The sequence below is a fragment of the Sciurus carolinensis genome, chromosome 6, assembly GCF_902686445.1.
Source record: "Sciurus carolinensis chromosome 6, mSciCar1.2, whole genome shotgun sequence".
NCBI lineage: Eukaryota > Metazoa > Chordata > Mammalia > Rodentia > Sciuridae > Sciurus > Sciurus carolinensis.
Window position 1 is genome coordinate 146,299,394 of NC_062218.1, and position 27,571 is coordinate 146,326,964.

Here is a 27,571-nt window from a genome sequence, read left to right on the forward strand (position 1 = left end):
CGGGCACTGGGCGGTGACTGAGCCGGGCGCAGGGCATCGTTCGCACCCCAGGAGGGCATGCGCCCCTCTTCGGGCGGCGGGAGTGCTGGGCCCCCAGCACCCGGAGTTGCCCAAGGCTCTGAGTGACTCCTCCTCGGGGACCCTCCCTTCTGGGGCACGTCATTCTCTCCACCCCTGGGTCCCGACCCCGGCGGCTTCTCCGGAGCTACGCCGGGACCAGTCGCGGCCACCTGTTCCGGAGCCGGGAGCCTGGGGCGCCGTCGCCCGCGCGTGGGTCGGTGAGCCCAGGGCCCCATGGAGCTGCGGGTCGGCAACGCCAGCTGCGAGAACGGTGCGTGCTGCAGGGCTGGGGACTGGGCGGGCTCCGCGCTTTGCATCCTAGCTCTTGCCACCCCTGCCCTCATCTCCTGCCGCGGGAACCAAAGGAGGGAAAGGGGAGGGTCAGTACGAGCTCACCCCCACCCAGTTCTCGGACTCGCCTTGATGATCAGGGCCGGCTGACTGAGACTCGACGTCCACCGTGGCAGTTGGGGTAGCCGGAACAAGAACCGGAGGAGACTGATCTCCTCGGGGTGTGAGTGTGTGTGAGAGGTGGGTGCTTTATTGACAGGATCAGGCAGCCTGTGGGGAGCCAGGGTCGGGGCGATGAGGCTCAGGGTTAGTGTATGGTTATTGCAGACTTCAGTACTTGCCAAGATCTGGTTGTCAATCTCCCAAGACAGGGGAGAGGACCACAAAGACTCTCCAGCCCCAAACCCACAGACACCTTTCAGAAAAGGTAGGGGAAGAACCTCTGGCAAGGCTAAGGAAAGATGCTTGGCTTCATGTCAAGTTCTTACCACGAATCAAGTAGTGGACGAGGCCCTTCCCTGAACTATCTCATTTAATTCCTGAAACAACTCCAGCAGGTAGGTAGAGTTACTCTTTTTACTCTCCCTATTCTGGAGATGTAGAAATTGAGACCCTAAAAAGGTGTTTGCTCAAGGTAATACAGTTGGAAAATGGAATATAAGATAGGGGCTCTTGGATTCCAAAGTTTATACCTGTACTACTAGTCTCAGCTCCTTTCTTGTTCAGTCTCCACTGTCCCACCTTATCTTGGCACGTCAGGTGGTGGGGTGCCTCCGTTTCTCTAACTTCCACCCTTCTCCATTGAAACTTTCAAAGCCAGCCTGTTGAGTGTTGGCTGACTTTGTTTTCCTGAGCCACCAGGCAGCTATTTTCAGCCTCACCCCTTATCCTAGGGAATAATGTATTTCCCAGTCCTAGAATATTCTGGAAGAGACCAGAATCATCTATCCCAACACCCATTTTTCAGATGAGCACTTGTCCAGAATTGGATTTCCTTTGGCTCTCGGTCTTCTCTTTCTTTTCAACGAAATGGGAAAATTTGACTCAACAGAGGGAACTGAGCCCATGGGTGCTTCAGGCCTGGCAGTGACAGCCAGGTCCACAGAGCCCTTTGGCTCCACCACTAGAGATGCACCTTCAGGGAGCAGGGGAAGGAGGGGAAAGGACTTGGCCTTGCTCGCAGGAGTTGCCTTCCTTGGCCCACCTCCTCTCAAGCTTTGGCTCATTTCCGGGACTCAGGAACTCCCCAGATTCGGCTCTTGGGCAAGGAGGACTGAACTGGAGGAACAGGAGTGAGCAATGCAGAACCAGTCTGATCAGGGACTGCGATGATGGCTTTCTGCCTCATCTTCCCTCGATTGTGACACAGGTGTTGGAAAGACAGGTCTCCTATTACAAAAGACACGTGGATGTCTTCTCGTGGGTTCCAAACCCAACTCTACTACCAGGTGTTTGTGTGACTCAAGTAAGTCCCTGGCCTTGGTGGGCCTCAGTTTCCCCAGCTGAAAGTAACAGGGTGGGACTGGCTGTATTTGAAAGATTCTTCTGGCTCTGTTGTCAGTGCTTCTGTGTCATGGAAGAAAGATCAACACTGCTCTCATTTTGTTCCAAAAGGCGCCACTCTGCTGTAGATGTGCCCAAGCAGGAGATTCCTGGCCCTGGATTTCGGGGCTTTTCTAGAGAGTGGCTGGGTGTTCTAGTTTGGTCTGAAAAGTGCCTTGTCCAGTCTTACATCCTTGGCATTGGAACCTGGGCTTCTGTGACACAGCTTGAGAAGGCCCTTCTGCCTCTAGAGGTCACCAACTCAAAAGCCTAAGAGGTTATAACCAAAGTGACTGAAGGGAGACAGGTAGACTGTGAGGAACTGCAGACAGCATGTCCTAAGGTCAACTGCTGCCAAGGGGCAGCCATATGGGATGTTATGCCCAGTGAGGTAAGCAGATCTTTTGATTTTCAAGTGTAGCACCAAATATGAATCTTCGTGGGAGAGTTCCATCTTTTTTTTCTTATACTGGATATTGAACTCAGGGTTGCTTTATCACTGAGCTAAATCACCATCGCCAACTCTTTTTTTTGAGGCAGGGTCTCACTAAGTTGCTGAGGTCTTCCTAAGTTACCCAGGCTGGCCTAGAACTTGCATCCTCCTGCCTCAGCCTCCAGAGTAGCTGGGATTACAGCCATGTGCCACCATGCCAGTTTACAGATTCATATTTTAAAATAACTCTTAGGAAAGCAGATGGGGTCTACTGCCCCGCTTGCACCCTGCTTTACTGGGGTGACATGGGATGTGGTTGTGATCATGGGCTTTGTCATCAGATGCACTTGGATTTTAATTTTTGCTTCACCATTTACTACCTGTATAGCTTTAGGAAGAATACCAAAATTAGTTTCTTCAACTAAAAACCTAGAAATGATCCTCATGCCTATTTACTGGTTGTAAGGATCCTTATGGAAAACTCAACAGAGGACCATCTAGATGGTGCCACTAGGGAATGTTGAATGTTCCTCATTCTGCTTTACTGAACTTCTGTAGCTCAGTTTTTCACTGAGCGTCTGGCCCTTGTTCCCTGGCCTGTCCTTGCTGTCATTGGTGTCTGAGTCAGATGGGAAGCCAGGTTGGGCTGGCTCTAGGCCATGAGGGCAAATTCAGACACTCAGGGACTCTGGGATTTGGAGAGCAAACTAAAAACAGAATCTTCATGGGGTAGCAGGGACATCAATCCTTTGGTGGACCAAAGGAGGCCCCAGCCACAAAAGGTGTCACAAGCAAGACCCAAGAATGGTCAGTTCCCACAGACAGGAAGTTTGTCATCGTAGGCTAGAAGGGGCTCATGGACTGTCTAGCCTCACTCCCCCGTGCTGTCTATGACCAGTCCCTCATTGCAGCTAGAGCTTAGGGGCATGAAAATAGAGAGGCTCCTGTGTGGGATCACAGGCCATTGGAGGCCCACATGTGCAAAGGCTGAGAGCGGATTCTGGTGGAGGGCAGGGGGTTGAACTTAATGATGCCTGAGAGCTTGGGGGACACTGCCTGGTGTTTGTGATATCAGCACTACACGTTGGAGTTCTGCAGCCTCGGTGTGTCCTTAAGCGAGTGATCTGATCTCTCATTGCCTCCATTTCTATGTCCATGAAATGGGGACTAAAGGCATCATTCATTTGACAGGTAGCTGTAAAACTGATATGTTCATGTAAATAAAGCCCTTAGCCAGAGTGACCTTTTAATGCAGAATCATTATTATTTTTGGCTGGGGCCCAGTTTGTGGGTGGAACCCTGGAGCGAAGCATGAGCTCTGAAGCAGTGACCAGTTCCAAGAATTTTCAGGTGTGTACATGTCCCCAGCATGACTGTCACCCCGGTCTTCTATCTAGGTTCCGTGATCAGTCTCTACTGCTCCTCCCAAGAAGTCCTGTGTCAGATCGTCGGTGGCCTCAGCCATGAGGTGCCCAACAGTACCACCTTTGACAGCTGGCAGGAGAGGATCAGGAAGAACTATGGCTTCTACATCGGCCTGGGCCTGGCCTTCGTGTCCAGCTTCCTCATCGGCGGCAGCGTCATCCTCAAGAAGAAAGGTCTCCTGCGACTTGTGGCCACAGGGGCCACTCGGGCTGGTAGGATCATTGGGGCAGGAGAGGGTGGGTGGGGCACAGGGCAACTGAGCCCACAGCTGACTTCCCCTCGCAGAGATCAGGGCTTAAGTCGGAGAATATGGTCAAAGATGGGCACTAAATTCTCAACCCTATTGAGAATCTCAGCCACCAACAGGAGATCTTCCTTTACAATCCAGCAATTCCCAAGAAACTTGTGACATGTGCATTGACGTAAAGATAGAGAAAAGCCTCAGGATCAAGATTCAGATACTCCAGGCTTAGTTAGTCCTGCTTTTGCTTCTTACCAGCCATGTCATCCCAGACGAGCCACATCTTCTCCCATCAAATGGCAGTACCAATGTCCTGGCCCACCAAAACATCAGACCCTGGTGTGCCTTCACTTACTGTCCAGTTGAGCTCCCTCTGGTCCACAACACAATTACTGAGTCTCTTTTCACAAGGGACTTGATTTTTTTGGAAAATGGACTGTGTATTCATGAAATGATTATTGAGAAAATATCTACTGCTCCTCCCAAGAAGTCATGTGTCAGATCATCAGTGAAGCCCAGATCTGGGGGGGTGGGCATAGGGAAGGTTTTCTAGAAAAGTCAGTCTTCAAGCTGAGACCCAGATGATAAGGAGACAGCAAGGAAAAAGAGGAGGAAGACTTGATGCTCCAGGTAGAAGGAACAGCATGTGCAAAAGCTCAGAGGTCAGAGAATTAGAGTGATTCTAGAAACTAAAAGTAGTTCAGGTTGGCTGGAGCTTTCAAGGGTGAAAGATGAAGTGAGGGCCAGCTCATGGATGGTCCTGCAAGGTGGGCTGCAGAGTATGAATGCTATTTTTAAGTGGATGAGAGGTTTTAGGTAGAGGAGTGATGTGGTCTGATTTATGTTGGAAGGTCCCTGGCGCCTGGGTAGAGAATGGATTAGGGCACAAGACTGGAGGTGGGAAGACCAGTTAGGTGAGCAAGAGGACTGCACTGGGGCCTGGAAAATGGCACGGGGGGATGGAGACAAGTGGTGGATCCTGGAGATGGTTTTGGGAGGCAGAACTCACTAGCTTTGCTGTTGACTGGTTGCAGGAGCAGGTAAAAAGAAGTCAGATGACTCAGGCTTCTGACTTGAGCAGCGGGCAGCTGATGGTGCCATTTTCTAATGTGAAAAATGCAGGTGGAGGAATGAGTTTGGGTGAAGATGCTGTGTTCAAGTTTGGACGTGGTCAATGAATGTTTCTGCAGGACATTGTACTGTGGAAGTAGACCATTAGAGTTCCAGTTCTGGCTCCTGCATCCCTGGTGATGGACTCCTGGGCAAGGAACATATTTTTTTCTGTGTCTCAATGGCATTATCTAGACAATGGGCATAAGAATAGTGGCAGCTTAAAGGGCTACTCGGAAGACGTGTACAGGTTGACTATCTCTTATCTGAAATGCTTGGGACCAGAAGTGCTAGGAATTCCAGGCTGTTTTTCAGATTTGGAATATTTGCATTTGCATAATAAAATATCTTAGGGATGAGATCCAAGTATGAACACAAAATTCATTATGTTTCATGCACACTTCGCATGCAGTGCTGGAAGGCAACTTTATACTTTGTGTTTAATAACTTCGTGCATGAAAGAGTTTTATTGTGTTGTATTTCCCACTTGTGGCATCATGTCAGCACCCAAAATGTTTTGGATTTGGGGAGCATTTTGGATTTTGGATTTTAGGATTAGGGATGCTCCACATGTTAAGAAAGATGCTTGACACAGAGTAGGCAGTGGTATTGACCTTGCTGTTGTCTAAGCGGGGGCTAACAGATCCCCCGTGTCCTCCAAGATGAAGAGCTGTGGCTTGCAGGGTGGACATTGGGAGCAGTGGCCATGGCTACTCTATTTTTCACTTCTGAGCAAGTGTTTTGAAGACCAGTGACTTCCCAGAGCACTAGGGAAATGTCTGCTTCTGCTCAGGGCAGAGCAGGGGAAACCTGACTGACCACTCAGAAAGACACCTTTCCTGGAATCCCTTGTTCCCTCCAATCTGTTACTCCAGTATCTTCTGAAATTTCAACATTTAGAGGTAAAATGTTCTCAGAGTTTTTAACATTTGGAGGAGGTCCTGAAAATGGATGGAAGCAAAGGATGTCCTCCTTATCTAAAAAGTATGAGCATTCAAAAAAGCAGCTTATGATTTTTAGGTTTTCACAGAAAACTGGCTCAGGCCCATCCATTATCATCAATCATCATCATCATCATCATCACTGATATTTTTGAGCATTGACCATGTGCCAGGCCCTTAACCAAGCAGACACAATTCCTGACTTTGTAAAGCTTCCATTTTAGGGGAGGGGGAGTCCACAGAAAATACACAGATCAATGAATTTATACATGGTATGTACTGTGAGGGAGAAGAGCTGGTGTTATGAAAGAGAATCCCAAGGAGAATTTATAAGGGGATTCGGGACATCCACACTCAGAGATCTGCAGGATGAGTGTAGATTTAGGCAAACACCGGTAGGAAGGGCATTCTGGATACAGGAAAAAGTATATGCAAAGATCTTGAGACAGGAAAGAGCTAATGGGTTTTGTAAAACTGAAAGAAAGTAGAAGAGTGACAGGAGGCATGTTTGGTGGGGTGAGCAGGGCCACCTATGCATGGTCTTTTAAGGATTCTGGACTTTATCCTAAAAGTAATTGGAAACCATTGGCCAGCTATAAATAGACATTTACATTTTTTCAAAGACCACTGGCTGCTGTAATTAAAAGGACAAATGTAGAACCAGAGCTATTACTTGCCATTGCCTCAGCCTGGACCAGAGATGGTGGTGCCTTTGAATAGGGGGAAGGGAGTAGAGTAGACATGTGTGAGACAGAGTCAAAAGGATGGAATGGATGCAGAAGGAGGGGGAGTGAGAAGGGTCAGGACCAATTCCCTGGCTTCTGGCTTAAGCCACCAAGTACATGGAGGTGCCATTTATCCCATGGATTTCATTTGGCAGGTGGGTGGGAAGCATTTAAAATCAACCATTTAGGACAGAGTTTGAGATGCCTGTGAGATGTCAGGGAAAGAGTTGGATATGCATCTGGGCCAGGAAGAAAGGTCCAGGCCACAAATAGGAAGTGGGCACCATGTATAGATGGTATTTAAAGCTTTGGGATTGGATGAACCCACCCAAGAGAGGTCCTAGAACCAAACCCTGGGGGACACAGAGCAAAGGCAGCGTTAGATAAAGAGCCTGAGAAAGTGTGGCCAAGTTTAACTTGGTGTCTGTTTCCTTTTACAGTGGACGGAGGCTACGGCTACCTGAAGGACTCAATGTGGTGGGCTGGATTTCTCACCAGTAAGTGGGTTCTTTTGCTACTAATAATAGTGGTCGATTGATACCAGGGATGGAGATGAAGGGACGGGTGAATGCGGGCATTGCTGTTTCTATTATAGAAAGTATGAACCCAAGGCCAGATTCCTAGAGGGAAATCATGAAAACCTTGATATCTTACTCTCATCTCAGATGGTTTTCTCAACTCAACATCAGTTTCCATCCATGAATCATCAACCCCCAGAGAGATCTGTACAGAGCTGATAAGGATAAAGGTTTATTTCCTCAACTTTCCTTGAAATACAAGGTAATAGGTTCACTGCTTCTTAACAGCAGACGCTTAGATTTCTACATGGTAGAAGCCAGGATCCCAAGGCCACTTCCCCACTCTGGACAATTCATCTGTTGGCCCACTTAGACCATGCGTGTCTGACACTTCCAGTGTGCACACTCTCACATTCCCCTCTTTTCCATCACCCTCTCTCCTATCAAACCCTAATTCTTTTGAGTTTCCACTAACACCTTTTATTTACTATCCCCTAAGTCAGTTTTGATCTTTGCCCTAGTCAGAGCTATTGTAGTGACCATCTGCTTTCAAAGGGGAGACCCAGGTTGCTATCTACCAGCAAAGAGTTGGAAAAAAAAATTACTTACAGGCATTTGCAATTTGGGAACTTAGATGGGGAGAATTTAAGGTCTTTGGGATCTCAAGCTTTTCTAAAAACCTGCCTGTTGGTTTAGACTGTCCCATGGTTCTCCTAGGAAAGAGGACTCTATGGACCACTGGTCCATAATAAATAAATAAATGTAACAGTTGCTTTGTTTAATAATTAATGCTGTCTAGAAGTTACCTTAAAGATATAGACCAAAACATGGGCAGTCCCTGAGACAGGCTTAACCATGTGTGAACTAGAAACCGAGACATGGAAGAGGAGGAGGAGGAAGAGGAAGTGGAGGAGGAGGAAGAGGAAGTGGAGGAGGAGGAGGAGGAGCAGCAGCAGCAACAGCAGAAGGGGGAGAAGGAGGAGGAGGAGGCTTCTATTCACAAGTACTGCAGGTGGCTAGACCTCAACCTTGCCATCTTTAAAATGGAAGAATTTGGTCAGGATAGTAGGGAGAGGGCAGAAGGATCAGGATTTTAAGGAATGCTGGTCTGGGATTCTAGAGATGATTGGACACTAAAAGAAGCAGTCTCCACCCAGATTCATCTGGAATGGAGACGATTCCTTGAAGTCACCCTGTGTCTTTTCTCCCTTAATTTCTAGTGGCTGCTGGAGAAGTTGCCAACTTTGGGGCTTATGCATTTGCACCTGCAACCGTTGTCACGCCGCTGGGAGCGCTGAGTGTCCTCATCAGGTTATTATCACCTCTCTGACCATCTCCAGCTCTTTTCTGTTTTCAGTTTCTTGAGGCCTGGAATTACCAAGTGGGACCAATTTCATTCAGGGGTCTGGGTTGGTCCCAGCCCCTAGAAAGAGGCAGTGTGCTGTTCAGAGCTCCGAGCTTTTGAATTGTTGGCTACCACTGGCCTCAGCATCTCCTCAGCTGATGGGTAATAAAAGGGCAGGCCAAGCCCAAACCAGTTGTTGGGGCTCCCATGCCAATAGGCTGAATGTCTCCTGTGAATATCTGGTGCCTTGATAGAAGAAGCATGTGAAGTAAGAGTATGAGCCCCAGATGAACACCATCTGAGTTCTAATCCTCACTGGAACGCTCAGTAGTTCTGTTATAATGGGCAAATCACTCCATCCCTCTCAGCCTGTTTCCCATCTTCAAAACCATGATGCTGGTAGTACCTACCTGGAGGCTCTGTTCTGAGGACTGCTCATGATGCTACCCAGGAGATGTTTAGGACAGAACTGGTGCCAGAGAACCACCACAGCCATCTGTACTGAGGATTTACTCTGTGCTAAATGTTCTACGTGTGTTCCTTATCCTAATTCATTTAACCCTCACGGCATCCCCGCCTGAAGCAACATAGGCAAGGTAACCAGGTTCCAAGTGGCCAGCCAGACTTCCACCCAGGCTGCCTGATACCAGAGTCGGGTGCTTAGGTGCTATGCCACGTTGCCTGTCAATAAACCCTCAACGAATGATTGATGGCTTCTGAAATAACTGAGGCTAAGTCTGGGGATGTGGCTCAGAGACAGAGCACTTGCCTAGCATGCCCAGAGCCCTAGGTTTGATCCCCAACCCCACAAAAATGAGCTAATTACTAAAATAAAATAGTTGATACAAAATGGTGTGTTTCTCACTACCCCCTCTCCTCCTGAGCTACACACAGAGCCAGTCCCTCTGTGAGGAAGGCGGCTTTGATTTGGGGGCTAACCTTGGAAACCTGGTAAATCCCAGCCTACCACACCCAGTCCCCATAGTTTCCTCTGTTTAGTTTTGTCATCTTGATGACAATTTTGCAACATTTACACAGTCAGAAAACAAATAGGACCATGACTCAGACTGTAGGACTGGCCCCGCTGATTTTAGCTGACGAAGCAGGGGTACCTCCCTATTGCATATCTGATAAGTTTACAAATCCCCACTCCCAGGAAGTTGGAAGAGGCATGAAATCCTGCATCATGTGACCTGCCTGTGTCACCAGGCTGTTTTGAACAAAACGTTGTAGGTAAAATGTTTGAGGCATTTTTAGAGGAGAGATAGGAGACAGACAAGGGAATTTAGACATCAGTGTCCTCTCTCCTGACACTTTGAACCAAAATTTTTTGAGGCTAACAGGATCCCAAGACAGCTGACAGATTTCATCTCCATGAAGCGTGCTCCAGTGATCAGACCCAGCTTGACTGATTTCCCTATTCCTTCACCTCTGCTGTCTCATCTAGAGGATGAGAGGAGAATAGAAATCATGTCACGAAGGAAGAGCAAGGAACTGGAAGAGTTTTATTCAGGAAAGTGAAGACTCAGGGAATTCACAAGGATCCTCTTCACTGAGGTGTAGAGGTAATGAGATAGTTGAGCTCAAATCCTGGCTCCATTGACTTACCAATTTTACTTCTACGAGGTTCACTTTTTTCTCCTCTATAATGTGGGGACAGTATATTTTACTTCACAAAGAATGGTGAGATGTCAGCGAGATAATAAACGGAAAGTTCCTGGAACAGTATAGTAGGGAAAATATGATCAAGCACAGTGTCTAGAACTGTCATTGTGGTTGTTCATATTGACATATACACACGATTTTTTCTGTCTGACTCGAGGGACAGAAATGAAACAAGGAGTAGAAATTTCTGGAACATCTGTTTGTGGTGGTTAACTAGGATGGACCTACACACAGCCATACTACCAGGGATATGACCACTGGGTAGAAATACAAAAACTTTCCTAACCCTTCAGTTTGCAAATGATTTCTGTCTCAAAAATAAAGAAATCCACTTTCCCTTCTTTTCCTCCAACACGCACTATAACCCTCCCAGAAATGAGTTTCTGTTCTGAACATTTGGGGGAAGTCTAGCGAAGCTTCCACCTCAGAGAATGGTGAGCTCTGATCTGCGCTCCGAGAGCGCTGGCTCAGCCCCACTGTCTCTTCGGGCTGTCCTGACCCCTCTCTCCCACTTCCACGTGCAGTGCCATCCTCTCCTCGTATTTCCTGGGAGAGCATCTGAATCTGCTGGGGAAGCTGGGCTGTGTGGTCTGCGTGGTTGGCAGCACGGTGATGGTGATACACGCCCCTGAGGAAGAGAAGATCAATACCGTGGTGGAGATGGCTTCCAAGTTGAAAGACACAGGTAGGCTTCCAGCACGGGGGCGCAGCAGACACCAGGGGCTGAGCCCTGAGGAAGGTCTCACTGACTTCGACCATCTCAGGTCCACCCCTGCAGGAGAAGGCGAACTAAAGGAGGCAGGTGGCGGGTTCCTGTTAGCAAGGCAAGCTTGTGGGCTTCCTAGACCAAAGTGTGCGGATACCACTTACTGTTTATTATATACCAGACACTGTCGTAAATTCTTTATATGCATTGTCACACTGAATCTCACAAAACCCTACCAGGAAGATCCTGTTGTTGGTCCATTCTACAAATGAGGAAACTGGGGTCTTCAGGGTTTAATAACTAACCCAAATTATAGAAAGGTTTGAACTGGGACTGTGGCTCATGTTTGTCTGATTCAGGAGCCACCTCCCTGGGGCCCTAGATGCTGTGCACATCCTTCACAGCTGGGGTGACCTAATACCTCCTTCCTGCAGGGTTCATCGTGTTTGCTGTGCTTCTACTGGTGTCCTGCCTTATCCTCATCTTCATTATCGCCCCACGTTATGGGCAAAGGAACATCCTCATCTACATCACCATCTGCTCGGTGATCGGGGCCTTCTCGGTGACTGCAGTCAAGGGTCTGGGCATCACCATTAAGAACTTCTTCCAGGGGTTGCCAGTGGTGCGGCACCCTCTGCCCTACATCCTGTCCCTCATCCTGGCACTGTCCCTCAGCACTCAGGTCAACTTCCTCAACAGGGCGCTGGACGTTTTCAACACCTCCCTCGTGTTTCCTATCTACTACGTGTTCTTCACCATGGTGGTCGTTACCTCCTCTGTCATCCTCTTCAAGGAGTGGTATAGCATGTCTGCCGTGGACATCATGGGCACCCTCTCCGGCTTTGCCACCATCATCTTGGGCGTGTTCATGCTCCATGCTTTCAAAGACTTGGAAGTCAGCTGGGCCAACTTGCCCCACACGCACAGAAACCCGACGCCATCTCCCGCCCCAGAGCCCACTGTTATTAGACTGGAAGATAAGAATGTCCTTGTGGACAATATAGAGCTTTCTAGCACTCCATCACCAGTGGAGAAACCCAAAGTATTTATAATCCGTTCTTAAAGCTCGGAATACATGCAGGTACAACCTGACCTCTTGATTTCAAAGAGGGTTACTTTCAGCACAACTGTTGCCAATGGACTGATTTTTCTTGAGATGTTAACTTATACCTCATCACTGTTTCTAGGAGAAAAATCGCTACCCAAGGAGGGGTGGTGGCAGAAATTCCTGGAAACAGCCTCAGTGACCAAATATCCTGTTTACGTTGGAGCCAGCAGGTCCCTTGGGCCTCCCTTCCCACTGGTTCCCTTGGTGCCATCTCTGTGTTGGGAAGAAGATGGAATTTGACCTGTTGAATGTAGCACAGTCTAAGAACTTTCCTGAGATATTAGTCATCAGGAAATCCTTTGCACCAATTCCCCTTCTGAGACTGAATCGCCATTTCTTAGCCCAAGAATGAAATAGAGCTGGCTCCTGGAGGCCCTGAGACCAATGTGTCAGCCTCCCATCCAGAGGCTGACAACCAGTGTTGCTTTTGCCATTTCCTCTTGGAGACAGAAGCAGGACTTCAGCTGACCTTACTGTGAAAGCCACCTGACGTCTCAGGAAAAAATTTCAACTAGCCAGTTCTCCAAGCACTCCTGCCTGGTGGTCAACATGTTGGTGTCCATCTAGTCCCCTCCACTGCCACCCTTTCCCTCTCTATGACTGTCCCAAGGAGTCAGTCACTAAGACAGACAGGCAGTAATTTTAGAACTCTAAACAACAACCAAAGATGCGCCACAGCCAAGCTCTGCTGACCAAATCTGATGTCCTGTTTGGCTCTACTCGGGACAGAGACAGCAATTGCACTGCTCTTATAAGTGGTCTGGCTAGAATTGTGCCGGAATTCAGCAAAATTCCTTTTGTTCTTTCTTTCAAGGAGTCAACCAAAATATGATTTGGAGAGGTGGAAAGAGGCATGAGGAGAAAAGTTGAGGGTTGGCAGAAGGCTCTGGAAAGCTCTCTGGAAACCAGGGGCTCACTTTTGGGTTCACTCGTGTGCCCAACCAGGTAAAAAGGGCTCAGGTCATTTCTGGGCTGCAGCCTTAAAGGCTTGGCCAGTGGAGTCAGCTTTGAATCTCAGTGACCGTGTTGGGGTGCAGGCTTGGCCTGGTGTGCTTTCTGGAGGATGACCAGTTTGCCACAGAGTCCCTGGTGCCACTGATAAGTTAGCTGCCCACCCCAGGAAGCAGCATGCTGTGGCTGCTCCAGCACCACCAGCTAAGGGGGCTGTCTTCAGTCCCCCTACATTTAGCCAGAAGCGTCGATATTCCTCCCTGTCTTATCTTCCTCTAGCTTCAAGAATATGGGAGTTAGTGCAAGAACCATTAGAAAGGGAAGTTAGGAGCCAGTGTGCTAGAAGATTTGAACCTCAGCCCCCAAGTGGGTACAGAGCCTCCCTTATGAACCCCCTACTTGTGTGCTGTGTTTACATCTTACGCCTTATGTGAAGCTAAGCCCAGGCCGAACTCTTGCTGGCCTTGGTGCTCCAAAGGCTCAGTGGACGGACAGACTGGCTCTCTGCATCTGCAGCCCTGCACCTCCAGGTTTTCATGAATGTGGATTTCTGTCTGTAGCTAAAATCAAGACAACACATTGGATCTTGAAAATAGGAGTGAGCTGAGGGCCCTGGGGGTGGGGACGACAAAGTCAAGAATAAAGTCTTTAAAGTGTGTCTACTTGATACTTGCAGCTTGACCTTCCTGGATTGTGGAGGAGTTCAGCCAGTTCCTTTAGTCTCCATCTCCAAAAAAACATGGTTGCCAGGAAAAGCCCTCCAGAGTCTGCCATGGATGCCCTCCCTGGGGCGGGAAAGGTCATTTGGGGCAGAGTTCATGCCTGGGCCCTCAGCAGGCACCAGGCAAAGCAGACATTCCATATGAATTCTCTCTTCAACTCCTCACAAAGCCCCAGGGTAGATATATTTTTTATCCACAATGTATATATGAGGAAAGGAACTTAGAGAAGATAATTGCCCAAGTTCACACAGCCAGAGAGATTTGAAGTTGACATCTGATTCTAAGCCCACAGTCTTAACCACCAGGCAGTGTGTCTCCCCAAAAGACTAACCTTACACTTTCCTGCATAGTCTGACACTACTTGATTTTCTTGAGATCTGTGATATCTCTCCATCTGATATAAGACTAGCTCCTTAACTGTTTATCCTTTGTACCTAGTATACAGTTGGAATTTTTTTCTTAAAAATCAACTGAGGGCTGGGGATATAGCTCACAAGGCCCTGGGTTCAATCCCCAGCACGGCAAAAAAAAAAAAAAAAAAAAAAAAAAAAAATCAACTGAATTTGACTACGGACCAGTTTCCAATCCTTGGCACATCCTGTTAGAATACTAGCTTGGTGAGCAGAAGGACTCTAAGAGTGACATAGTGAGCACCTTCTGAGCACACAGCTAGCTAGCGGACACTGTTGTGTGCTTTCATACAAAGCAATTTTCAGGTAGGTGTTTAGACAATCAACTTATAAGGAGAAACTCAGAAGGCTCAGAGTTTGGGAGGTTCCAGTCCGTGACTGGCAGGGCCTGTGGCTTTGGACCTGTGTCGAGGCAGCACAACAACGGCAAGAGTGCATAAAGCAGACCACTCATAACTGGGAAGCCAAAGAGAACAAGGAAGAGGCTGGCGTCCCATTTCCCTTTGGGACACCCTTGATGGCCTTCCCAATAGGCCCCATCTCATAAAAGTTTTACCACTGCCCAACAGCATCTCCCTGGGGAATAAACCTCCAACACAGAGGGCTTTGGGGGACATTTGAGATCCAAACTACAGCCATAGTCTTCCTATTTACAAAAGGAGACTCAGAATTCTGACGTTTATCTTGGCTCACACATCTTGTAAGTGGCAGAGCCAGGATTTGAACCCAGATCAGTCCATCCAAGTATTATTGTTAGCCAACAGATGACTATCAACCCAGAGGGCTGGCCAAAAGAGTGGACAGTGTCCTATAAAACAGGCAGAGGTGTTTGGGTGGGGACTCATTTCATGAGGCTGAATGTTAGTCATGAGAGCATTTGTGTTTAGATGCCTTTAATGTCCTTAGGTGACCTCACAACCAGGAGAGCTTAGAGAAGTATCATCAGATGTCAAAGACCCTTTCTCAGGATTTCTGAGAGATGTGAAGATTAAATGAGATAAAGAATGTAGTGTTTAGTGTCTTGCAGGTGTTAAGTCCTCATTGAACACTGCCCCACTTACTGCCATCATTAATCCACCTGTTAACCTCAAGATTGAGGTAGGGGTCAAGTGAGAGCAGGAGGGCAGATCCCTTTGTGAACTGGGAAGCATTGATTGTGAGCTGGTTTATTCTGCAGGGCTCTGGAATGAGCACATGCAACCTGGCCCTGGCTGCACCTGTCTACCCAACCAGGAGACCTTGGGCAAGTGTCTCTCTAAAGTATCAGCCCTAGCAGTGAGATGAGGGTCTCAGCCATCTTCTAAAGTGTAGGAGGAGAAGAAGTGTGACAGAAAATCCAGGTCCTTCAGGTCTTTAATGACCCAAGACCCAGTTAAACTAGACCAGCTTCTATCTGGGTGCAAAGAAAAACAGTCCCCTCTCCTGGTCATGGGAAACCCCGGCTTTGCTGTGACTTGAGGTCAACCATAATGGCCTTGTAGGCTGGACTGATGGTCTTTGTGGGAACTCTTTCTGAGGAGAGCTCATGTCATGGATCCTACCTGGTCCAAGCAGTGAGACATTAAAACAAACACACCAAAGAGTTACCAAACCAGATAACATTCCAAATGACAGTTTGTTTTAATTAAATACAAACAAGGAAAAAAAAAAAAAGGCACCATGGCCCATTCAAGTATTTTGCATAGATGTACAAATATTGTAAACAATTAATAGGTGGATAAGAGAGAAGAGGATCTGGTTCCCATTAAGCATCTCCCAAATAAAAAGAGAATTCACATTGCCCTGGATCCCTAACGCATACGTACACACAGTGGGTGGTGCGAGGGGACGTTCAGAGGGTGGCTTTGGGGGAGTTGGGCTTGGATTCTGCAGAACTTCTCCTTAGCAGGCTTCCTTAGGGATGGGGGCCCCTTTCCAGTTGGCATTCCCTTGGCTGGCCTGGGTGCCCAGCAGAGCTGTTATACACATATTTAACACATGTACTGGCTTTAGAACTGGTCCCCAATTTTTATGAAATGCAAGTCTTCCATACCCTCTGTTAACTAAGAAGAAATTAGGCCAGACCTAAGGGGAGGCTTTATTGCAAAGGATTATTGAAGGGTGACGAGGGGTTATTGCGATAGGGGAGGGGGAACTGCAATGCAGAGAACACTCAGACCTTGAGATCTGCGAGTCTTAGAGTCGGGACAGGAAAGGGCTTTGCTCTTTTTTGCGGTGCTGGGGATCGAACCCAGGGCCTTGTGCATGCAAGGCAAGCACTCTACCGACTGAGCTATCTCCACAGCCCGGGCTTCGCTCTTACAGACAGACGTCAACATGGAGGAAAGGAACCGACAGCAAGCAGGTAGTGCCACTTGAGTACACTCCCATAGAGGTGGAGTGGGGGCATCTTCCTGAGGTTTACATTCAGAGATGGCTCCAAGTCCCCCAAGGAAAACATCCCAGGGTCGTAAACCTGGCAGGAGACTCGTTTAACTTCTAAGAAGACTTACATCCTTCTCTGTCTGAACAACCAGCATGTTGACCAATAGAACAAGCTGGAGTGAAGCCTCCCAACTCCCCACCAGACCCTGAACCACACCTACTCTCAGCCCGAGCCAGAACAGCCTCTCTATCACAGTCCTTCCCCCAAAAGACGGGGACAGAGACTCCCTTGAGCACAGTTCTTCCCATGTAGCCATGTCCACTCCTTCTAATAAAAGAAAAGGCCTGTTCTGCCTGGGCCATGGGTTGCTTGTGGATTTGGGGTTCGTCAGTCTAAGCATGCTCCCTGCGGCAGTGGAACCCCCTTCCGTATGGCAATATTCTCATCTCTTGTGATAATCCTTCGGATAAAGCCCTCCTTCCCTAAATCCAGATATATTTGTACTGGAAACCTCCCGGCAGTGCTTCGGGCAGAGGTGACCCAGGGATGCTGACTGGCCCTCTTCTCCCTGGCAGCCTCTCTGGCCTGCTGAAAAATGACTCCCAGCTCCGTGGCCAGAGCCAGGAATGACATGGTAAGTAGAACTGGCTGCCAAAGGTTTCTATCAAATTAAAACAATTCCACCATCTTCCAGTTCACAGTATAATTTTATGGGATGGAGATGGTATTAAAAAAAAAAAAAGAAAACAAAACAAAAGGGAAGGGAACAAGAACCAGGGCCTTTCCACTATGGTTCCAAGGACAGTGGATTTGGGGTTCGAAAGGCTCATGCCATCACCACGGCCGTGGCATGGTCACTTCAGAGCGGCCTACCTCCTGATGTGGGGGAGAAGGGCTGCACCAGCCATGGGAGCATCCAGGCGACGTGGGTTTGGTTGTTGATTTGCGAGGGATGGGGGTCCCTTTCCTGGGACCCAGTCTGGAGGCACGGGCATTGGGTGTAGCATACTTAAATGGAGGGCTGTGTCCTACCTGCATCTGGCAGTAAGAAGGTGGGGAATGGACATGAGGGACGGAGGGCCCAAATACTGTAGCCACCCTGAGGGAAGAGAAATGCTTTTTCCTGAGATCTTTCTAAGCCCACCCCATGTGTGTCCCCAGGTGTGCATTGCACACACCTACCTGTCTGCAAACCCAAGAACATCAGCTCAGCACCTACTACCTGCAGAGAACTGTAAGGAGGCCCTCAGATGGTGGGTGGGGAATCCAAAGCGCAGCCCCCTCCTTGCGTTGTGGTTTTCAAGAGCAAGAAGGTGGGAGGTCCCTGGAAAACCCTCGAAAGAGGGAACAGTAGGCCAGCTCCCCTCTGGAGAGCCACCCAGCACCTTTCTGGGGGTGGGAGACAATCTCTCAGAGACCACCCCAGCTACACTGTAAAAATTGACTTACTAGCAGAGCACCCCACAGCCCTCCTCCTGGGCTCCAGACGGGATGAAGTCCTTGGAGTTCCGTCCCCCATCTGCTCAGAGCTCTTTCTGTGAGGGTCAGGTAAGGGCAGCGACCATAGGAGAGAACAAAGGAAGTAGACCCAAAAGCCTGGCTGGAGGAAGGGGAGGCTGCCCCTGCTCAGACTGTTCCACGGCAGTGATTGACAGCGGCCTTCCCCAAGGATCTCTGATGCCCCTCCCTTCACTACTACCGCTGCCACCCCCAGGGGACCTCACCTAGATGTAGGTGAGGGAGGATGGAGGAAGACCCTCACCCTGTTGAGGTCACAAACACAAGGAAAAACGAAGCCAGGCCCCCGTAGCCATGCCCCAAGTCCACTTGGGTCAACACTCTTGAGATCCAGTGCAGGAATCCAGTGGCCACCCCATGAGGCAGGACCCTGACTCATAAGTCACAAGCACCTGGTCGCTAGAAAGTCAGGACTTCTGGGGCTCCACTCACCAAAGCACCATGTGAGAGAGTGGGTCTGAGGCGGGAAGGAGAAGGCAGAAGCGTGGAGTGCGGAACAGGACATGAGGGCAACCAAGAATCACCAAGAGTCCAGTGGCAACCTTTGGCATCGCGGCTCAGAGGAGGCCCAGGTCTGTGCTCCCCCTGCTGTCTACATTGCCTACAAATAGTACCTGTCTGAGTCGGCGTGACCCGTGTGAATCAGGGGACTCAGGCTTGGGAGAGAGGGGGCAGAGGACTTGGCTTGTCACATGCAGCCATATAGCCAGGAGCTGTCACTAAGCCCTGGGTAGGGCCACAGCAATGGCTGGTTGGACCCTTCCTCAATCCCTAAAAGCTAAAAGGGATGAGTAAGGGCCCAGCCTCTGTCCAGCCTAGGATCACCCAGGAGGCAGAAGCAGTGAAAAGCTCTCACACGTACCCTCGTCATAGGCCTGGATGGACAGCTTCTTCAAGCTAAGCCCCGGCCAGAGGGGCTGGGCATGACTTTCCCAGCTGGCTCACCAGCTCAGATGGCCGCGTCCTTCTCCATGGGCACCTCTGAACTGGGAGAACGGAGGGCGAAGCTGCCACTCGCCCTCCGCCATGCTCTCCCCTCCCTACCCAGGGTTGTATATTGCACAAAACAACATTTAGAAGCCATTGGATAGTAGTCCTCTGGGCCTCCGAGGAAGCCGAGGAGGCGTAAGTCAAGAAGGAGAATTTCAGAGATGTGGTGGTTCCAGGAGGAGGCCAGGAGCTGCTCAGAGGCGGCTAGACATGCTTCTTCCAGATCCCGTGGTCCTGGATCCTGTGGTGTCCAGAGTCCCCAGGAAAGCAAGAACCCTCTAGGTGGGTCTAGATTTTGGAGCTGGTCACCCCAAAAGCTCTCTGTGATCGGTATTCAGGAAACTGTGGAAAGAAGAAAGAGGCAAGGAGAAAGAAATCGACTCAATGCCTCTGTGGGGGATTCGTGGGGAGCTGTGCTCTTGCTTTTAACAGATGGGAAGGGCACATACATCATCCGCTAAGAAGAAAGGCAGAAGTCCCAGACCACCAGCCTGTGCAGGAGGTGTGCTGGGGCTTCCCTGGCAAGAGGAGGGGCCCACTTTCTCAGCTCGTGCCTTTCACACTCCTAAGACTGGCAAACTGAGAACATCAGCTCCAGAGGAGAGGTAAGGGGAGAGGCCAGGGGCACGAGCCCACCACAGACCTGGTGGTTTATACACACTAGCTGCCCGATCTTCACAGTCTCCTTGGGGGCTGGTCGCTGCTGCTTATTACTGCCCTTTTACAGATGAGCGAAGGGAGATTTGGGAAAGGGCCATGCGACAGGTCTGGTGCAGACACAGGTAGAAGTCACCATAGCTCAGGCTCCTAACCACCACCTTTAACGTGAACCTCAAGCCCCCATCACTAACTTCAGGAACAGTCAAGCAGGTGCCAAGAAATTCTAAGCTTCTGTCCCTGGCTTTTGCTTGTGTCCCTGGCTTTTCCATCAGACAAGAAGGAGGCACTGGTTTCTTTCCTTGACCACACACTTGTCCCCCAGTGGCCTCTGGGACTTGTGTGGACTCACCTTTGAGGCAGGTACTGCCAGAGGCCGGGACTGCTGAGGGCCGGCAGCAGAGGGCCTAAGCTCTGAGGCACCGCCTGGTCTGGGGAGGGTCCTGCGGCCAGGCACAGGGTTCGCAGGGAGCGCCTTCTGGGGTGGCCGAGGCCTAGAGAAATCCTGGAAAGAAAGAAGTAAGCCTCACTTGAAAGGCAGAGGGAGCCATTTGAAAGAAAATGTTCCTGATATCTTACAGATCAAAAATCAGATTTAAAAAAGGCATAAACTGTATGGTCCCATTTTAAAAGCGATCACGAGTATGTGTATGCATAGCGCCTTTTGGAGAGCAAGTTGGCAGTAGCTATCAAAATTAGAAATGATCCTTCTTTGATCTGAGGATTCCATTTCCTAGTATCCATGTTAGAGAACTATGTGGACATAGGGCATAGAAAAGAAATTGTAATCAGCTGGACACGGTGGTCCATGACTGTAATCCCAGGGGCTAGGGAGGCTGAGGCAGGAGGATCATAAGTTCAAAGCCAGCTTCAGCTACTTAGCAAGTCCTTAAGCAACTTAGTAAGACCCTGTCTCAAAATAAAAAATAAAAAATGCTGGGGATGTGGCTCAGCAATTAAGTGCCACTGGGTTCATCCCCCAATACCAAAAAAGGAAAAAAAAAGAAGAAAATTATAAAGATGTTTCTTGCTGCACAGCAAAGGAACCATAAATAACCAGCACTCCCACCAACTGAGAAATCACTAAAATTATGAAGTAAAATAAACGATGCAGCACCCAAAAGTGGATTGAGCTGGGCGCAGTGGCACATGCCTGTAATCCCAGTAGCTCAGGAGGCCAAGGCAGGAGGATCACAAGTTCAAGGCCAGCCTCAGAAACTTAGCGATGCCCTAAGCAACTTAGTGAGAACTTGTCTCTAAATAAAAAATAAAATCGACTGGACTCAGTGGCTGAGCACCCCTGGGTTCAATCCCTGGTACACAAAAATTGTAAAAGGTTGATATGGGCTGATGTGGAAAGATTATTTAAGAATCACTGTTAAGTAGAAGAGTCTCAAGTACAAGCTGCAGTGGATCCTTTATATAAAACAGATCACCATGACCCCCACCTAATAGAGATACAAATAAGGGCACAGACCACACTGATAACAGGTTACACCAGGATGGGGTATCGGCGGGGGCAGGGGTCAAGGAGGACATTCAATTGTTTTCCAAGAACAGAGGTATACTGCTAGGAAACTAAAAATAAAAATTTTTAAAAGAAGAAACAAGATTTTTTTTTTTTCACATGGGCTGTTTATAGGTGGCAGAATGAATGGGGATTCTTTCTTTTATGTGTTAACATTACCTTTACCCTTTGCCACCTTCTCAAGACTTTTTTCCCTAATTACCTTATTTAAATTCAAAACATATCCTAATCTACTTATTTCTTTCTTTTCATGCCATTTACCCCCTCCAACATATATACAATTTATTTATTAAGTAGGTTTCTATTTTCTGTCTCTCTACCCTCTGCTAGAATGGAATCAGGGCCAGGGGTCCTTGTCCGTTGGGTTCACTGATACATCTCAGGCTTCCGGACAGTGCCTGGTATACAGGAAGAACTCAACATAAATTAGATGAATAAGTGCACTAAATTTCTTGAAAGTAATATGTATTTCTGCACTAGTTAAGTTTTTTGAAATAGATATGTATTTCTTAAGTAGCTGGAAAAAAAATTTAAAGGGACAAAGAATGGACCACCCCAAAGCTGGTAGCATTTAAGAGAAGCCAGTTCCTTGATTTGCTTCCTTCGCTGAGAAGGTCACTAACGGGCATAAAAATGGGCTGAAGCCAAGCATGCAGAGAGGCCAGGAACAATACAGAGGACCAGGATGTTCTGCATGAAGCTGGAAGAGAACTGAGAGCAGAAATAAGCTCAGAGAACAGGAAAAACCACTATCTCCTGCCCTGGGGACAAGGCGATCGCCCTCCCTTCCCAAACTGCAGTAGCTGCTGGAGGCTGGGAGAGACCTTCTAGGGAGAGTGACAGCGGTTCAGATGTTGACTGAGGTTGAGAAAATGCAAAATGAGCCACTAAGGGGTTGCTCTCTGGGCAAGGAGCCTTACCAGAATGTCTGCACCAGGCCTCCGAGGCAGTGACCTGCCACAGGTCACAGCTGACAGGACCCGGCTTGGCTCTGCCAGGGCCTCACAGCACTGCTTCCTGAAGCAGCCCCAGACTCAGGGTCCCCCTCCTTACAGCAGTCAGGCTGCACAAGCAGACACCAGGTGTCATCCCAGGCCCACCCCCCTCTGCAGGGGGTCCTCAAGTCCTGCTTCCCTTTCCTTCTCTCAATCTCTCATCCTCTCCACTCTTCCACTCCCACCTCAGTGCAGGCTACCACCATCTTTATGATAAGAGGACAGCCTTCAACCCTTCAGTGTGCTCATCTGCCATCAGAATGGCCCTCTCAGTTCCTACAACTCTTTTTTTAACTGAAGTGCAATACATACCTTAGGGCCATCTGCCATCACAGTCTCCCTACTAACGGATCCTAGACCAGGAAACCCTTTTCCTCCCCAGCCTCACAGTCTAGCTACCTCCTGCTTTTCCTTCATGCCCAAGCTCAAGTGCTACCTCCCCATGGGGGTCTTTCTTTTTTGGGGGGACCAGGAATTGAACCCAGGGGGCCTAACCACTGAGCCACATCCCCAGCCCGTTTTTGTATTTTATTCAGAGACAGGTTCTCACTGAGTCACTTAGTGCTTCACTTTTGCTGAGGCTAATTTTGAACACGTGATCCTCCTGTCACAGCCTCCCAAGCCGCTGGGGTTAGAGGCATGTGCCACCCTGCCTGGCCCAGGGAGGCCTTTTGGAGCACCCTGTACCCCTCCTACACAGCGCTCACCACTGTCACAGCTACATGCATCCCAGAGCCTCCTCCCCAGTGGAAGGGCAACTGCTGGCTCACGATGGCCCGTACCCAGGCAGAAGCACAGGAGTGGGAAGCACAGAAGAGGTCCTGAGTGTTCAGCCCCTCCCTGCCTCTCCAGGGGGCCCACGCGGCCCAGAGAGGAAGGTGCAGCTCATGTCTGACCTGAGACTAGACAGGGTAAGTGCCCCAGGATGGGGAGTGGGAGACCTGGTTCAAGTCCTGGCTCCTGCACTCACAGGCCCTGTGAGGCTTAGCAACCGGGTGAGAAAGGAGGGTAGAAATAACTCACCTCTTGGAATGGCTCTGAAGGGGGAGACAGCTGGTCACATTTTATCCCCGTAGCTTCCCCTCAGAGCAGCTGCCCCCACTGCCTCCCTTGGAGAAACCCCCAGCTGGGCCTCAGGTCCAGGAGAGGCCAAGCTTGGGATCTGAGTGTTGGGACACCTGCCACTGGCTGGGTCACTTCCTTCTGGTTATAGCAAGGGGGCCAGAGCAGGGCACCCACCCAGCTGGACTCCTGCTATCGCTGACACCTCCTGACCTAGACACCTCCTGACCCTCAGTGCCTCGGGGTGGCACAGGGTGACGCAGGCCTGCGTTCCTGGAACAAGCCTCCAGTGCGGGTTTGTAGGAACAACGTTCTAAACAGCCTACCTGCTCCCTCTCTCCCTTCCCCCTTATCTCTACGGGGTTGCTTCCTCTCCCTCACTCCTTTCTCTTTCCACTGCATGTTGAATTGTTCATTACTCCCTTCAAAAAAAAAAAAAATTCAAATGTTGAATTCCTAACCCCCAGTACCTCAGAATGTGACCATATTTGGAGCTGAGGTCTTTAAAGAGGTGATTAAATTAAAACAAGGCCATTAGGGTGGGCTCTCATCCAATCTGGTGTCCTTGTAAGAGGAAATAAAGATACAGAGATACCAGGGATGCAGAGGAAAGGCCCGGTGTGGACACCGAGGGAGGGTGCTGTCTGCCAGTCAAGGAGGGAGGCCTCAAGAGAAGACAACCCTGCCAGAATCTTCATCTTGGACTTCAGTCTCTGGAACTTTGAGAAAATAAATGTCCATCCTTCCAGCCACCCATTCTGTGGTGTTTTGTTACGGCAGTCCTAGTAACCTAATACTCTCCCATCTCTTGTGCCATGAGCAAGGCACTGGGGTACACAGACTCTCCAACAAGGGGGTGATAGTGACAGATACAATTTGGGGTGTCAGGTACTATGAAGTGAGTACAAAAGCACCAAGCTCAGACCCAGGGGACAGGGGAAAACTGGGCAGAGTGGCATCTAAAAGAACACCCAAGGGCCAAAGGGAGCTGGCCAGACAGAGGACAGAAGGAGTGGATCAGGCAGAGAGGAGAAGTGCACCGGGGACCAACAGGAGTTAATTCTGGGTAGAAGGTAGGTAGTGGCTTGTCATAAAATAGGCCAGGCAGGGAGGAAATGCCCTGGTTGAGGGGCTGTCTAGGGAGTATATTTCCCTGTGCTCACTGTTCTAACCCTCTCCAAGCCCCCTGGATTCACCAGATTTTTGGAAGGGCAATCAATTCCAAGTCCATCTTCCCTCATCCAATGCTGCAAATCTCCAATGGCCTTTTATGGGCCATGGTCCAGACCAAAGCTACTAAGAATCCACTTACCTGGGAGAGAATGCAATTTGGTGCAGGGGGCACAGGCCGACTTGGGGGAGGCCTCCTGGTTGATTCTTTTCTCTCTACTTGAAACCCAGTCCCTGGGGAGTTTCTGGTAGCCCTGTTCAGGTGTACTGGCAATGGTGCAGGTGGGGACCCACCATGCAGATAGTCTGGAGGAGGCCGGGGAGGAGGCTGGGAGGGCTTTCTCAAGGTTTCAGGGGTGTTGGTCACCTGTAGGCACAAGACGAGGATCCTTAATGCATTTAAAAACTCAGGGGTGCCCTGTGTGGGCATCTCATTGAGATAATCAGAGCCCAGAGATAGACAGATATGCTGACTTGTTACAACCCTAGGTTTCTAGAGGTCAGACACAAACTTGAAAGCCATTAGTGGACATCAAAACCAATTGCTTTGTCTCTCAAGTCTTTAAGATGGCTTTTATTACCAGTCCCATGGGCCTATAGAGACCCTTAGGAAAATCCAACAGGGTCCCCAGGGATAAAGGAGAAGTAGCAAAACTCAACAGCTCCAAACTCTTACCTTTCGCTTGCCCTGGGGTGTCTGCAACTTGAAAGTTGGGTTGGCGTGACCAGTTCCACTGTTCTGAGACACCCTGAAGGGACAGCTAGAAACAAGGAATAGAGGAGGAGAAGAGGGGATGTTCAGCAAGGGCCAGAGACACAGTCCCTCTCACCCAAGCATGGCCAGCCCACTGCTAAATCTTCCCAAGTCTGCTGTGAGGAAGTGGGACTGGCCCACTCTCAAATTCTGTCTCCCTAGGTAAGGACATTTGGCATGGCCAATGGAGAACTCCTAAGCAAAGAAAGTTGGCCTTTCACAAAACAGAGCTTTCTAAGCACCTTATCTTCACCTTCTGAAGATCTTTGCTCCCTAAGGAGACACAAGAATGTCAATCAATTCCCCTCTGGCATGGGTGTAGAAAGATCTGGGGTTAAAAATTCCTTCCAGCACAAGTGTGATTTAATAGGGGACTCAGAATGTACATTACAGTATTCCAAGGAAGGCATCACTTAAAAAAAATTCCTCCTTGGGTCGATGTCTAGCCACCCCTTTAATGACTTGGGCTTGGGCCAGTCATTTCTCCTCTGACACCTCAGTTTCCTGCTCTTTAGAATGGGGGACAAATCAATTAGATACAGGATGGCAAATGATTTTATTTCATCTTCCAACTTCAATTTTTGGAGGCATTCCGCAGAGAATTCGGATGTGATGACCAGGCTCAGTAGGGACTATTACAGTGAGAGCAGCTAGTAAGGTCTGGCATGGTCACAGCGCATGACACAAGAGAGACGGCAGCACAAGCTCTACCTTCATCTTCCCTGAATCAGACCCACCAGCACCACCACCCTCTGACGCACATTGCTTACAGAGAACTTTGTGATCCAGAAGGGAACCCCAAGTCGCTGGTGGTACCCTGCCCTACCTGAACTGCTGCCTCAGCTTGAAGGGGAGGGTGGAGGGCTTGAGCTGGCCCAGCTTGTTGTTCTGTTTGCAGCAGTAGTACATTAGCATGAGGACCGCCAGCAGGAAGAGGGCTGAAAACACTCCCGCTATCACAGGACCAGCACCTTCCAGAAAGAGAGCCCGCGAGAGAGTGAGAAGCTGCTTGAGCTACTGCAAAACAATGTCTTCCTGATTCTTCCTCAGATATGATTGGCATTTCATTGGCATTGCTTATTTTAGCTTATAAATCTCCTGGGACGCCATTAATATTAGCTTAAATAGTCAATCAACTTGCTTCATGCAGACCTTATAATATAAATCTGCCAGGGGCACTTTGGCTTAATTGAAGAGATTCTCTTTTGAGGCAAGCAGATCAAGCCCTATTTGCCACTAGTTTCCAGCCTGAACCATGATTTTCCTGGACAACCAGCATAAAACACTGACAGACTGATTTAAGACTAGAATGCCTACCCTTCATCCTCAATTTCACCTTAGGTTTCATCAAAACTGTCTCAACTTTCTCATGAATTAGAAATTTTAAATGTACAAAGTATATTTACACCAATGAAACACTACTTTTATCAGATTTATATACTGGAGTTTCTTCCTTGAAAGATTTTACTCTTGAAAACAGCACCTTGCTACTATGAAAGGAAAATATTTGGAAGCCACAGGGTAGAGTCCCTGAGATTTTCTACTGAAAAAGCTATGAGTTCTGAGTGTCCAGTTTCCCACTTTAACCTTTGTTTATCCAAAGAAGTCTAAACCACCAGAATGTACCCCACGGTAATGTTTATTTTAAGTACCCAAAATAGGATTAGTCACCACCCCATCCCACCAAAAAAGGATGTGACTATTCAATGACCTATCGTCTCTCTTTATCTCATTCTACTAAACGGGATTAACGCCTCAGTAAAAGAGAGTGACAGCCCAGTCCTCAAAACAGTTGCTGGCCTCAGTCTCCCCTGCTGCGCCTTTATCTTGGTTCCCTCATCTACAAAATCAGGAGTATGAATCAGACTCAATGCGCACACTGCAACATGCTGGCCGTCCCCAGGATGCCCACCCCTGTCACAAGCATTCAGGGGACTCACTCTCGGGGGGCATGGGCCCACTGTCGATGCTGCCCCCTTGGCCTGGAGAGTTGCAGAAGGGGGGTGCCCAGCCCCGGAAGCAGTGGCAGTTCTGGTTGTTGTTGCAGACCTGGGATGAGGGGCGGGCAGAGGTGTCAGCTCCCCAGGGAACCCCAGCCTCCCACCAGGCTGATCCCCACAAATCCAGCCCCGAGGAGGACGCACCCCATGACCATTGCACTTCTTCCCGCAGCCCTCGGTCTCAAAGAAGGAGGTGTTCCTGCACTGCCCTTCGAAGCAGATCTGCAGGGAGAGCAAGCACAGTCGTCAGCACGGCAGAGGGGACACTGATCGGGATTAGGACATGGGATGTGGGTCTTGCACTTAGAACATACGGGAACCCAAAAAGGCAGCCCACTT

The 27,571-nt window shown here is 49.1% G+C and overlaps 2 protein-coding genes across 5 annotated transcripts in view; one reads left to right on the plus strand and one right to left on the minus strand.

Moving 5' to 3' along the window:
- Positions 1-279: 279 nt before the first annotated feature.
- Nipal4 (NIPA like domain containing 4) lies at positions 280-14,223 on the plus strand. Its single transcript, XM_047555886.1, has 6 exons — positions 280-331; positions 3,724-3,963; positions 7,209-7,265; positions 8,507-8,597; positions 10,821-10,981; positions 11,437-14,223. Exons 1-6 carry the CDS (start codon positions 295-297, stop codon positions 12,063-12,065), a joined length of 1,215 nt encoding a protein of 404 aa, XP_047411842.1. The 5' UTR covers positions 280-294; the 3' UTR covers positions 12,066-14,223.
- Positions 14,224-15,806: 1,583 nt separating this feature from the next.
- Adam19 (ADAM metallopeptidase domain 19) overlaps positions 15,807-27,571 on the minus strand; it is an 83,973-nt gene continuing 72,208 nt past the window's right edge. For 3 of the 4 annotated variants that reach the window (XM_047555732.1, XM_047555734.1, XM_047555733.1), the window contains 7 exons: positions 27,377-27,454; positions 27,173-27,281; positions 26,059-26,203; positions 25,155-25,239; positions 24,621-24,845; positions 20,076-20,228; positions 15,807-19,408 (listed from right to left, as the gene is read on the minus strand). In XM_047555732.1, coding sequence (XP_047411688.1) covers positions 19,355-19,408; positions 20,076-20,228; positions 24,621-24,845; positions 25,155-25,239; positions 26,059-26,203; positions 27,173-27,281; positions 27,377-27,454 — 849 coding nt within the window. In that variant the 3' untranslated portion in view covers positions 15,807-19,354. The remainder of the gene's footprint in view (positions 19,409-20,075; positions 20,229-24,620; positions 24,846-25,154; positions 25,240-26,058; positions 26,204-27,172; positions 27,282-27,376; positions 27,455-27,571) is intronic. The other variant, XR_007109113.1, reaches the window with a different exon arrangement.

Bases quoted from the DNA above. Each gene is read 5' to 3' on its own strand.
- Nipal4 (XM_047555886.1), top strand. From the start codon at position 295: ATGGAGCTGCGGGTCGGCAACGCCAGCTGCGAGAACG. The intron at 7,266-8,506 runs GTAAGTGGGTTC...CTTAATTTCTAG, and splicing joins GTGGGCTGGATTTCTCACCA to TGGCTGCTGGAGAAGTTGCC. The intron at 8,598-10,820 runs GTTATTATCACC...TTCCACGTGCAG, and splicing joins GCGCTGAGTGTCCTCATCAG to TGCCATCCTCTCCTCGTATT.